This window comes from Poecilia latipinna, unplaced genomic scaffold (genome assembly GCF_001443285.1).
Source record: "Poecilia latipinna isolate Pla-1442-1.1 unplaced genomic scaffold, P_latipinna-1.0 Scaffold672, whole genome shotgun sequence".
NCBI classification, from domain to species: domain Eukaryota; kingdom Metazoa; phylum Chordata; class Actinopteri; order Cyprinodontiformes; family Poeciliidae; genus Poecilia; species Poecilia latipinna.
The window spans coordinates 277,871-291,520 of NW_015113288.1; the positions used below are offsets into that span (position 1 = coordinate 277,871).

The window sequence follows — 13,650 nt, forward strand, 5'->3', positions numbered from 1 at the left end:
TTTCCTAATAAAAATACAAATAGTTTGCAGGAGCTAAACTCCTTAAGACAAACATTTTTACATATCACATAGTTGTTTAAAAAACTTCAAAATATTACCTAAAATTCACAATATTTGTATGCTTAACTAAATGTTCCCAGCGTGCCAACTTCAAGTGTTTCTTTTACTTTGGCTGTTTGGTATTTAGATTTTTTGATTGTTGTTGGTTATTTTTCATTCCAGCAAATAGAGCATTTTCAAGGAATACTCTGATTAGATTAGAAAGACCGCACTGGTAGTGTGATTTATGAACTTAGACCTGAAGTTGTGAATACATTTTCTGGGTTGAGTGCAAGCAAACTAGAGTTTTCAGAGGTTAGTGTGTGCCACAACACGTTTGAATGAGCTTGTGTGAAAATTAAATGGAGACACCTCAAATTACTCTTTATATACATAGGTATATGTTCTCAGATCCGCCTCACTGTGTGCTTGGATTGGTCACTATATGCTCATGTTGGTGGCACAAAAATAACTCCATTTTGGCATGTTTAATCTTTTATCCTATAATTTTTTAAGTCTCCAAATAAAATCACCAAAAGTTACCATGTCTGTTTTTGAAAATGAATTAATTTTCAAAAACGGATCAATGTTTCTTATATGAAACATTCTTATAAGAAACAAATCAATGTTTCTTATAAGAAACAAATCCTTCCCCAAATTTGATGCATGCAGTCGGATGTTTGAGGACAATGTGCAACTGGCTCCACCAGAGCTCTCACAGCATTACACAAAAAGTTGTGTCATTTGAATGTATTCCCCAAAACGCAACCTAAGATGCCAATTTCTCCTCCGATAGCCAATACATGATGAGCACCATGGCTGAATTACGAATATAATCTCATATTACTGTTTGTGTTTGTCGCCACCATTGTTTTCAATGATTTCTCGTGTGAACAAGCTTATTCAATTGTGAAGTAGTGGGAAATAGCAATACAGTAGGACAAAAGTCCTTTAAATTGGAAGTGAGACTAATATGAAGACTTATGTGAAAATAAGCATGTGAAACATTTACATATTAACTATTTTTTAATGTGTGGCAATTAATTCTTCAACACTAACCTCATAATAACATAAACCAGAAAAATTGTAGGAATTCTGTGATGGAGAGAGTCATGTGATCATGATCATTTCTTGCGAGTTATACTAATAGTTACGACTACTAATTGGTGGCAGCGACCACCAAGCCATGTAGTGGCCATCAGTAGCAACATGCTGCAGGTATTTCTCAGGTTGTAACAGTAATGATCAGCCTACTTTTCAATGTGAAGTCAGAACTCTTATGTTGACACAAGTTATTTCACTGACATCACTTGTTAGTGGTTGCTTTGGTTTGAAGTTGAATCACATGCCATCTGTAAAAGCAAGGGAGTGGTTTCCTCATGCTGGCTTTGATGTACATGGTCAAGCAAAAAAAAAAGACTGAGTGAAAAACCGTCCTTGTGTGGAGAGTGCCTGAATCTAGAGTGCTTATTAGGACAACCTCTCCCTCAAGATTTCTCCTCAAAGGAAATCCATGTTCAAAGACAACAGAAAGATCCCTTGGTGTTGGTAAGAAAGCACAAGCACTTGTTTGTTCATGAGTGCAGTGTTGGTTTCAAAATTTTTAAATTAATGTGGCGCTATAAAAAGTCATACTGTTGATGCTTCTTGGGCATTTAACAAGTAAAGGCTTTATTGTCGCATGTTTGCTTTTCAAGCATTGAGACGATTCGTCAATGTAGCAAAACTAATCTAAATCCCTACAACCCCATAATAATTGAGATGAGCTTGTTTTTTTTTTCATTCTATTCTTTCTTAACTGCAGTAAGGGTTGTAAGTGGCAACAGGTGGAAGCATGTGTTGAGTGACACTCGCTCTTGACTGAAATGTGTATGTTTACATTATATTTAAACTATATATCCACACAGTATTGTCTAGGCATACCTCTCCACTGACACAAATGATAACTGCCTTACTCTTTCTATCTGATCTCAAAAAGGATCTTTCCTCAAGACACAAAAATACAAAAATAGTGTATTAATTATTCTGGTTTCACATAATGCAATTTGGGTAAAATGTGTTTGTGTGTTAGTGAAGGGGTATAAAGCTCTGCTGAGAAGGAGCTGCTGTTCTGTCTTTCAGGAAAGTTTAAGAACCTCAACAGACAATCCTGATGCTATAAAAACCGTTTTATCATTGCACATGTTTTGCTTCTTGGAAACAACTATATATAAAAGTTATATGACAGTTATATAAACTCATCATCCCCTTCACTGCTAGTCATTCTAATTTTAATATAAATTTATTTGTGCCCTTCTGTAATGTGGAAAACTATGGTATTATGCAACCTTTTATAGAGTCTGCTTAAACTACTGTGTGACCATCTATCACACTAGAACAGATGTCTCCAATCTGACAAAAAAATGCTGTAAGAAAAGCCCTCCTGTTCAAAGGTATAATCTTAATACTCATGCATGTTGGGCTACAAATAAATTTTTAACAGGCTTAACTCTTGCGCTTTCAACTACAAAAACCATTTTGGCTTGAGTGTTGCTTCCCAAAGGCACTTCAAAAAGTATTTATGCATTTTTTTCCCCCCCGTTCCATTGTATTATTTCTTTCAGGTATCATCTTCAACTTTCAAGACAGATATTGCTCAAGCCCCAAAACACAACAATGTTGATATGGGACAAATTCAGGGCATGCAAGCAGAGACACTTTTGTTGACACATGATTCAAACACAGCAATGACAACATCTCACGATGAACCTGTGTGGGACGTAGTGAACACTGAATATGACATTACATCGACCAGCCAAAGTAGCTTTCCACAGGGAAAATATGAATATAATGAGTCAGACTCTGAGACTCTAGAATCACAAGAAAACTGTGGTTCTGTACTTAACATCAAGTCCTCAAACTCTAGCCCAACATCACAGAAATGTGGATCTCCTCAACTTGATCAGATGTTTTCTGATTTGAAGGAAATGAAACTGAAGTTATCACCAGAAAAACTTGATTCATATGCATCTGAGTCCTCTGATAGCAGCCCCGAGGAGAAAGAAGCTTACACATATGCAGAACTTTCACCTGAAGAGGAATACCCTACTGAAAATATAAATAAAGTCGGTGTGTTTCCTGTTCCGCAGCTTACAGAAGGTATTGTAAATGTAGGACAATGTCTTGATACAAAACATGCATCTGAGTCAGACTCTGACATTCATCAAGAATCGAATTCATCAATCCCTGAAGTCCATCAAAAATTTGGTGAGGAAACTCAACAACAAAGCTTTGGACACTTTCAGTCTTGCCAAAGTATTCAGAGTCATACTGAAACATTTTCTTCTCCGAGAGACACACTTGAGAAAAATCTGAATGAGTTCAACAGGAAAAACCTCATGACAAACACCTATTCAAATTGCGAAGGACAATGCCTACCTTCACAGTCTTTAGAGTCGAGGGGCACAACAGAAGAAGCCTCTGCCGAGACTAACCAAGATCAGCGTTTATGGGAGGGAACCTCCACTAAAGCCATATCTACCCAGCCTGTGTCTGATTTTACTCCTGACATAGCTACAGCTTCGAGACATTTCAGCTTTGATGAGCTGATACCTTACCCCTCTTCCAGGAGTGTAGAAAAACTTTCTGATGAATATTTTGCCCCTGAATCTCCTATATTCAAACTCAAAACTGAAACTTCCTCATCAGGGTCTGATGAGGAGTACACCAACCCACTAGAAGCTGCAGAGATCTCCTCTGCTTCGGGGACCTATGCCAGGACCCCTCTCAGAATTGCTGATGGGACACAGTGCAGAATGGACAGTCCAAACCTGGAATACTCTGACATGGAGTCTTTTTTCGACTGCAAACAAGTAGTGTCGGATTTGTCAGAGAATGAATTTGATGCGCCTGAGACAGCTGTTAGTGCAGATCCAGCTCAGCATCAGTTCGACACAGGGACACAGGAAAAAGCAAAGCAAAAAATGCTCCCGTCTTCTGGAAGTGAAGATTATGAAGACGCTCTTTTGGTTCATGAGTCGTACAATCAGGAACTTGAAGAGAGCAGAGAATCACTACATCACTCAGAGACATCAGATGAAGAATTCTCTCTGTGCAAAACTTCTCTACCTTCTGGAACTTACTGTACTGATAAGTCTCTGCAAAGGGTAAGACGAGCGTAAAAAAAATCATCCGAGTATTGTGTTTTTTTTGTTTTGTTTTTTTATGCCAGAGCCGAGTAATAATGTTAATTAGATTTGCCTCATGAAGAAATGACCGCTAACCCTCTGGCTGGAAAATTTTAATCTACATTTCGCTATGAACCACGTTTATTTTATTTCCAATTTAACAAACCCTAACTCAGCATGTGTCACTGCAGCTTGACTTAGCAATGTCACCTGGTGATGATTTGTTCTTTCAAAATTTCAAGCATGACATTTTTCCAAATGTTTTTTTTTTTTTTTTTTTTTTCCAAGTGCTATGTTATATCTTCCAGTGTAACATCCAACACACTGGAAAGTGCATTATTCCACTCCGCTCCCGGCTTGCTTTGCTACAAACAAAATCTTTATGTAGGGGGAGTAAATGAATTGATTCTGAACAGATTTGTATTGCTTGGTCAGGAGCTCTCTGCAGAATTTGGATCAATATCAGAAAGTTCAGATGAGGAGTTTCTGACCACCAGAATAATACGAAGGAGAATTTTCATCAAGGTATCCTATTAGGCATGGCTGATGATGCGCTGATTTGGCATGGAAACCTTGACTTTACTGTCTTTTTCTACCAAATAAAATGAATGAACATGTGTGTTTCAGGACTTTAACTTCCACTTTGTTTGCACAGATGGCTGAAGGTCTTGGAGGTGTTTTATTCTGCTGTGAGCACGTCTTTGCCGATTTCCTTTGACGGAATAACCCTTAACGTTTTGTTGCCGTTTCCCTAATTTCCCAAACTTTTCTTATGAACCTGAAATGCGAGTACTACGTTTCTGCCCCATGTGTTGCCGAGTGCGGTGATAAACACACAAACTCGTTCTGAACCAAACTGCCCTTTCTGATTGACAATTGTTCTGTTTCTCAAACAGGATGATGAACTAGCTCACCTCCCTGCTCAGTCCGTGACTGAAGAAAAGTACCGAGATGAAAATGGGCATTTAGTTGTCAAAAGGGTAAAGTTGGTTTTCATTTGCTCTAATTTCTGTTGCTTTCTTTTAACCTTTAAACCCATTACTGGGTTTTGTGCAGCTGTTTCAATGTGTAGTGTTGATTAGATGTCATCCTGTCGCTTTTTTTGACATGCAAACAATTTTCTCACTCAGGTTACACGAAAAGTAATCCGCAAGTGTGCTTCTGTGGATGGTGAAGAGATACCGTCAGAAGGAGCTTCTCAGGACTCTTTGACTGTAGCAGACAAAGACGGTTATTCCAGGACGGCAAAGCGGACCGTACTAAAAAGTGTTGGAGACCACACAGAGGTGCATGTACTCTCAATATCTATAACGTACCCTGAAAATGTATTTTTCCCCTTTTAGATTTCTTGTTTATTTGAATTGTTTTCACATTTAAACATTTCTGAACTTTAACTTTGCCCCATGAGAGAGGGAAGTTACTTGTTCAAATGAGGAGCAGTTTATTTTGACAAGCTTTTTGTCTTTAATAAATGAAATTAGAATTTTAAAACGCTGGTTTTGTGTATTAATGTTATATTTGTCATATATGGAAATTTGTTTGATGATGTGAAACATTTAAGTGTGACAAGAAAACAATGGGATAAATATGTAAAGGGTCAAATATTTTTTTCTCAGCACTGTATGCAATAATTATAATAATATGACATTTACATTGTTTGCAAAAGATTGTAAATATACTGATAATATTTTATGCCCACCTAGGTCACATTTTTAAAAAGTGAAGGCTTCCTGTCATCCAGGCAAGAAGAAATTGATTCAGAAAAGAAAACTGTGGTTGAGGAGGAACGGACAGCAACTTCCCAGGGAGATCCATCTTCGGCCTCAAAGCTCCCATCAGCTCAAAATTATTCCAAACAGGTTTGTAAAAAAAACTTCTTGATGTTCCCGAAATTAGATCTTGCAAACTATATTGATCTGTGATGGAATAGCAACCTTGCCAAGTTACACCGTGCTTGTTAGGTCCTGTGAAATCCTGAACAAATAGGTGGCTTTTAGCAATGGATGGTTAAAAAGAACAAATATGAAAAAATGAGAAATTCTTAAGCTCAACTTGAAAACACAATCAGAAAACACTGAGCTCCCTCCTGTAGAAGAGAGATTGCCCAATGTTCATTTTAAGTGATTTACTATTTTGAGTGATTTGGATTTTGCAGAACTTTGTTCTCAATTTTTCTGTTGTTTCGGCCTGAACTATGTCATAAAATATCTTAACAAAAGCATGTAAAACTATTTTGAGCTAATCTCCTCTCAGCAGTTATTAATTATTGGTAGTAGGAGCAGATACAGTAGAGGCAAGGTCACACACTCATGCTGTAACTGATATAGCTGATACTGATATATCTAGCAGTTGCAGATATATCCAAATCCACATTGTTTTATTACAGGAGAAGGATTGGAAACTGAAAAGCATTAGACAGAAAAACATTTCCATTTCTCTGGTTCTTTCAATTTTATCTTTAAACACCTCACTGATCCTGAAAATACCTAAATTTGAGTGTTCTTCCCACTGTAATAATTAAATGTAGCTGTTAGCACTTATATTTAACATCTTCTTATTCTGTCTTAAGGGCCCACATGCGTAAAGGTTCAACCCACAAACAGTGGTGGAAGGATCCGTGCAGCACGAAGACGTCCTCATTTCGCAATTGGAGGACCCAGGAGAAGATCAGTTGCCTGTGATCAATAGTAGCAACTCCACCAGGTTTTTAGCTGCTGCCATGAAAATGAGGACAAAAGACAAAACAGAGGTGGAAGAGCAACTGAATGACTAACTCTCTCCCCAGATCCCCAGCTCTCTCCACACTAAAGTCCCTGCTAATCCTATGCATTAGCCACATGCAATCCCAGTGTGCACCTCAGAGACACCACAGTCTTCCCATTTCAGTCCTGGAAGATGAATTTTTGTTTTCCAAATTTTTTTTTCTCTTTTTTTTCACGTTATCAAACCATGATTTTTTTTTGATTTTTTTTACATTATTTTCTGAAGTTGCTTTGCCTTTTTATGACCAAAGAAAGCCTTCTGTTGTTTCCTTATTGAGTTATTCTTAATGTCTGGGTTGTTGTAGTTTTGCTTTAAACACATGGAAGAGCAACAGGAAAACAGACGATAAAAACAGAGGAATACAGTCCAAGGTAAAGAACAACTTACCTTACAATAAATTCAGCTACTGATGTCTTCGTAGGGGTTCAGAATTAAACAAAATATATATATATATATATAATTTACATCACTCTGGTCCTAACATGCTTCTTTCACCAACAGCTCGAGTCCTTTTCATTTTTTTTTTCCTTGACTCAGGTGGTCAGGATGTCACAAACAGAAAAACGGACTGTGCTGACACAAAATGTAACTGCTGCTGTCGTGTTTCGTGTAGACTATGTGTACTCTCGTCTTTAGTAGCCAGAAACATATATTATCTATTATATGAAAATAGCTGACATCTGTAGCCTAGGAATTAATAATCACTCACGTGAAGTAAAACTGGCATGGCTAATCAACACGTGTCAGTGAGATCCCGGCTTTGACTGCTTTTGCCGCTCTGTGGATTGTCTTTCAGACTTCTTTTCCTTTCCTCAGTGTGTCTTTTTGTGTGTAATTACATTTGTTCCTCGGCTTTCTGATCTTGACTCATGAGCTATGGATGATGAATGTGTGCCGATCAAGCTGCAGCAGTGGTGACTGGTTTCACTAGAGTTTTGCAAGCATCACCACTTCAAAAGCTATTTAAATTTCAGGTATCCATCAGGAAAAGAGAAACATTCACACGTTTCTGTGGAGCATAACCAGGTATTTGCAGAACCATTTAATGTAAAAAGCTTTATTAGCTCTTTTTTTTTTTTTTTTTCTTTTTCATTGAGAAAATATTTAATTGAGTGGATGAGTGTGTGCTTGTTTATTTTACATAAATCGCTTTTGCACTCCTGAATGTCAGGTGGGAACCCCTCCACGCTTTTTGTGCACAGGCCATAAGGGAACAGTAAATGGGCAGTTTCGTTGCAGAGGGTTGCGGGTTGTGGAGGACGATGCGATGACACAAGATGGCTGAACGGTGTCACTGTGCTTACCTGGGACATGTATATCACTCTCACTGTTTACGTTGTGATTTAAAGAAAACATGCAAAATAGTGGAAGTTCACTGTGACAGGTTTGCTTTTAGTTTACTGAAACAGCATTGTTTTTTGATGACAGTTATGTGCATATACAGCTCATAATTATATAATTATCTACAAGGGCATGAATTATTGTATTAAATTTCAAACGGACTAAAAGTAAATGGCTGCAGTGTATCTATGACTGGTAGAAAATAAAAACCTACAACCACATGGTGTTGGAACTCAACCATACATCTTTGCGCAATCTCTCTAATTTGCCCAGAGTCCTGATACAATCTTCTCTTCACTTCACCCCACAGCTTTTCTGTAGGCTTGAGGAGAAGGTCGGCTCTGTGAAGAAAAAGTGTGAAATGTTGCTGCACGGTTTGACAGGAAAAAGAATAGCGCTATCTGCTGGACAGACGTAATAATTTAAAAATTGGTACAAAATAGCCCTGAAAGAAATCCTAACTGAAAATGATGTGTTTTAGTACCTTCAGAAACTGAGACCAGAGTTTACATAATAAATATCATCTGGCAAATTCAAGCAGTATACATTTAACATTGTCAAAATGGGTTGAAAATTACATATTAAATGGCACAAATGAACCAAAGTTCTCTTAAGTTTTAACATGGTAAAGACTGAATTACAGATGTTTTAGTTATAGAAGGTAACTATAACTTTACTTCTGCAATTTTTCCCCCCTCAAAGCAAATGTGCTTAAAATAAATGGATAAAATTAAAAATAATAATAATAAAAAATCACAGTGAGATAATGCAGTTACTCTATCTGCAATAGCGATTAATTTATTTTTAAGTTTTTTACACACATATTTGGGGATTGCCAAGTTGTTTGCATCCTATAGAAAGGTACAGTGGATTCTGTGATACCTTTTTTAATATCTATACTACATCACATTATATGATGAACATATTTTAAGACTAATAGTTGCAACGGATAAAAGTTATACTGCCCTCTGGTGGCCATTAAGCGTGTTTCAGCATCAGGTTCATAAAGTCCAGATATGGCTTTAAGGTTTGGCGATGGAATAAAAGTTGATTGGCGACCTGGTTGGGGTGTAGCACACCTTTGAATCCCTACAGATAGAAAATCTGCCATAAATTCATGGTGAACTTTAGTGTTTTCTGTCTGTGGAGTGTTGTCTATGTCAGGTGTAATAGAATCTGCAAAAACTGTAAAGAAATGAGAAACTAGAACTCAAGAAAAATATTGCCATAGTGCATAAGTTGTTCAGTTCAGCATGTTGGAGTTCGAGCATTTGTAAACAATGTGAGGCTTTTATTTCTGTTCTGAGAAAAGACTTGCATCAGAAGACCCAAAAATTTGTTTTTTAATGAGTTGTCCCTGGAGCCCAATTTGTCAAAAAAAAAAAAAAAAAAAAAAAAAAAAAAAAGGTGAGTGAACTTACTCCCATTTCTGGCTAAGAACACAGCCATGAATAAGGAGTAGAATCAAAACATATTTCAAGACTTACTTCTTCTGGCAACACAGACTCAGTTTGAAAATTTAATTTTTGCAGGATGACTGAATAACAAAGTGGATCATGAATTCTGGGTCTACTGCACATCCTCAGATCTTAAACATGTTTAAAATATGTGGTAAATTATAAAAAGGCAGATAAGGAGAAGGTAACAAACTTATTAACTAGAGCAAGAAAAGTATGGGTCACCATCAGTTAGGATTTAGCTCAAAAGTTTGAATTTCAGAGAGAAATGTAGGGATTAATTTTAAAAGTGAATTATATAGTTTTATATTTTATGGAAATGTGCCACAAATAATGACTATAAAATGTTATTCACAGAACAGATGTAAACACATTTGTAACTATGCAATAAATGTTTTCATTTAATAACTATAATTTTATAAAATGTTAAGCTGCAACTCAGAGAAATTTAAAATGAATGAAATTAAAGACCAATCTGTTATTACAAAAGAGCCAACTGGCAGTTTGGGAAAAAAAAATTTATTATCATGACAATATTTCAAACTAAAGCCAGTTTTCTCATAATAATGGTTACATTACAGTACCAATCTGGAGTTTACAGACACTTATCTGAAAGCAAGCTCAACTATGTAAACATTCAGATCTCCCAAATCAAATAATTTTACGTGTTCTTTTTAAAGGGGGAATGATTACACAGAATACACCTTTAATACATTTTAAAAACAGTCAGGTGCACTATTTTGAATTTGTTGACTTTTTCCGATTCACAAGGAGGCAAAAATTACAGATACAGGCTCAAGTAAGATAATATTTGGGTAAATACTCAAGCAGCCCCATGACCATATGTGTTTTGTAATTAGGCTTTAACATTTGGATGTGTTTATGTTGAAGAAAGGAATTCTTTCTTAGCTCTCACAAATCTATGGTGATATTAGCATCACTTAAACATAAAAACCGGCATTCATGCATCTTTTGGTTTATACGATGGGCGTAACCCTTGGTGATTCCTGGGTTGGTGCTGAACATCCTGACCAACTTCCAGAAGCTTGTTATTGACTACAAAAACCACATGGATAAGACAAAGCTTGTTAATTAACCAAACATTAACAAAGGTTCCTGTATAATTGAGCCTGCATCGATATTTTGGACACTTTGTGGATTAGAGAAAAGCCGCAAATTAAATATTGTGCACAAAATTCTTGTTTACAAAATTCATTGTTGTTTGAGGCAGTGACACCTTTAAAACAGGAAGAGCTTAAATCGTTTAATTTGGAAGATCAGAATGGCTTAAATGCAACATTAAAAGCCCCAAATCAATTACATCTATGCCAATGAGGAGTGCAAATCAACTTTTGACTGGCAATGTTGCTTGATTACCATATCTTGAGATAAATAAAGAATATCAAGTTAAACTCAGTTGTAACAGATACACAGCTGTTCTCATTCTCAACATCTGTATATTTAAAATTCAAGGGTATACATAGAGTATATAGATCTAAATCAAAGAACGCACGCATTTTCCACACTAAGGTCATACACAACAGTAGCTCTACAGCAGAAAAGCCAATCAACCAGCCACACAGACATGAGTTAAAACCCATTTTTCATCACACTTTTTAGCTGATATATTTATTTCTTAAACATGTTAAGCCATCCATTGCCATGCTGGCAACAGGTACACACCATGTAAGGAGTAGTGCAATGCACTGACATCATACTTTTTGTCAAATGAAACGCTTATCTTTTCCCTTTCGAAAAAGAAAAGAAACCAGTTGGAGACAGCAAACAATGTGGACAACAAAGACACAGTCATTGTTCTGCCATGGGGACACAGACAGCCAGCCGAAGCTCTGCTCCACATAGAAGACATCCCAGCTTCCAAGGCCGTCCAACTATTCACCCCACATTTTCCCTCCAGTGTCATCCGGTCGTCACTTGATGCGAGTGAAGTTAGATGCCAGGGCCTTTTCTTTGTCTTTATCATACAAATCCTCTCTCTGCAGCTGGCAACACGCAGGTATGACAGCAGAATGACAACAGAAAGCCGACACACAGGCACACGATACAAGTACAAACTGTGAAAAATTATCTTGTGTTCGTTTCCGTTAATTTTTTTTTTTTTTTTTTTTTATACAAAATGTTTGGGGTACTTCGGCAGCCAACATTTTATTTCCCTCCTGTTCAACATGAGGTTTAGATAAGATGTTTGTTTTTTTTAATTGTTATTATTTAACAACATTTTTGTGACACTGGAGGACATTAGAAATGGTTTGGGACAGGACTGATGCACAACAATAACAAATGCAAACAAGTCTGTGACTGACAAATTAAAACAGCAGATATTTTTAGTTTCATATGATCTTACTCATGGTAACACCCCCCACCCCCACCATGCACTACACAATAAATCTTGGATTTTCATATGTTACATATATGCTACATTCTCTTATTTCTTATTTCACTGATATAAAGGCAAACATATCTCAATGCAAAGTGTAAGCTACTCTGCTTTTCTTTACATTTAAATTAGTACTATAGATTGAAATCTGACAATTTAAACAGTATGACAGCTCATAGCAAACAGAAATGTAGCTCATAAACTTGATTTTACAGAAATTCTCAAGTCTTCTGATAGCAAGAATAGCAGATTCAGTGTTTGTTTTTGTTTGTTTTCTTTTCATCAACAATCACGTTGTATATATACATCACCAGAACTAAAGCAAGCTCAATTTTTGAACATTCTGATCTCCCAAATGGTTTTCGAGTTGCACACACAGAAATACACGTAAAAATACAGAACTAATCTTCAGGAGAGGTTACAGTAGAGGAATTTTTAAACATCTCGTTTTATCTTTAAAATGCATACCAAAAACGTTTAAAAAACAAACCAAAAAGAAAAAACAAAATGTTCTCAATATGTTTGTTTCATAATGTCCAAATACAGTGTGCTGCCACCCAGTGGTGGGTTTGGATATTGTCCGTTCAGAAAATACCATAACAGTAAAATGTAATAATGCTTGTATCCTGTGCGACGTCACGTCCTTATGGAAGGGTCAAAGGTCTAAAGAGCTGTCAGGAGGGTTGGCTAGTTGACTGCTCCACTAGATTTTTTTTCCACACACTGATATTCCATTAACTGTAAGAAAAGACAAAAAATATAGGACTTAAAGAGCATAAATCATTCTCTGTTCCACAATAACTACATTGAAAATATGGTGTAGATTTAGAAATACTGCCATAAAGTGCAGAGACATAAATAATATGGCTGCACAGCCATTTTAGGGGTAAAGTTTGGTATAAAGGTTGTTAATTTGTGAACCTCTTTTGACATCAGGCTAATTGGGAAAATCATGTTTGTAATACATGTTTACAAAAAAAATGCCAATTTAAATAATCAAACAAAACTAACGTATCATGGATTTTATCCAAATTCAACACAAAATCAAAATTTTATTACCAACTTCGGTAGGTTGGTAATCTATTGGGTTCAAGATATCTATTGAACCCAGTAGATATCTTCACATATTGGTAAATCAGGTGTGGCCTCAGACCCACTTGATGCCACAAATCAAAAGGTTCATTAGTTTGTACTTTTTTAAGTTTGCTGTGTTCTTTCATAAAGACACAGAAATAGAAAAATAACAATGTTTTCATCTATGCTGTATTTACATGAAGAACATATCAAAAGTTGGGTTTCCAAACAGGAAAGTGACAGATTTATTCCACTAAACCTAAGCTCAAAATTCAATAAGGTGCCAATCAGGATGTAGACGATAAATTATGACTCTTAGTCATAGAGCAGAGGCAACATGCACCATCCTATATAAAATTACTTAATTATTACTGTCAATTTTTCCATGCAGTTTTTTTTTCTTTTTCTTTTT

At 36.3% G+C, this 13,650-nt stretch overlaps 1 protein-coding gene across 16 annotated transcripts in view; it reads left to right on the top strand.

Annotated features, from left to right (window-relative positions):
• The window catches only part of ank2a (ankyrin 2a, neuronal), a 65,373-nt gene extending 56,845 nt beyond the window's left edge, over window positions 1–8,528 (top strand). For 14 of the 16 annotated variants that reach the window (XM_015044358.1, XM_015044365.1, XM_015044361.1 and 11 more), the window contains 6 exons: window positions 2,643–4,184; window positions 4,641–4,730; window positions 5,102–5,185; window positions 5,336–5,491; window positions 5,909–6,064; window positions 6,775–8,528. In XM_015044358.1, coding sequence (XP_014899844.1) covers window positions 2,643–4,184; window positions 4,641–4,730; window positions 5,102–5,185; window positions 5,336–5,491; window positions 5,909–6,064; window positions 6,775–6,789 — 2,043 coding nt within the window. In that variant the 3' untranslated portion in view covers window positions 6,790–8,528. The remainder of the gene's footprint in view (window positions 1–2,642; window positions 4,185–4,640; window positions 4,731–5,101; window positions 5,186–5,335; window positions 5,492–5,908; window positions 6,065–6,774) is intronic. The other 2 variants (XM_015044364.1, XM_015044369.1) reach the window with 2 other exon arrangements.
• The last annotated feature ends 5,122 nt before the right edge of the window (window positions 8,529–13,650 follow it).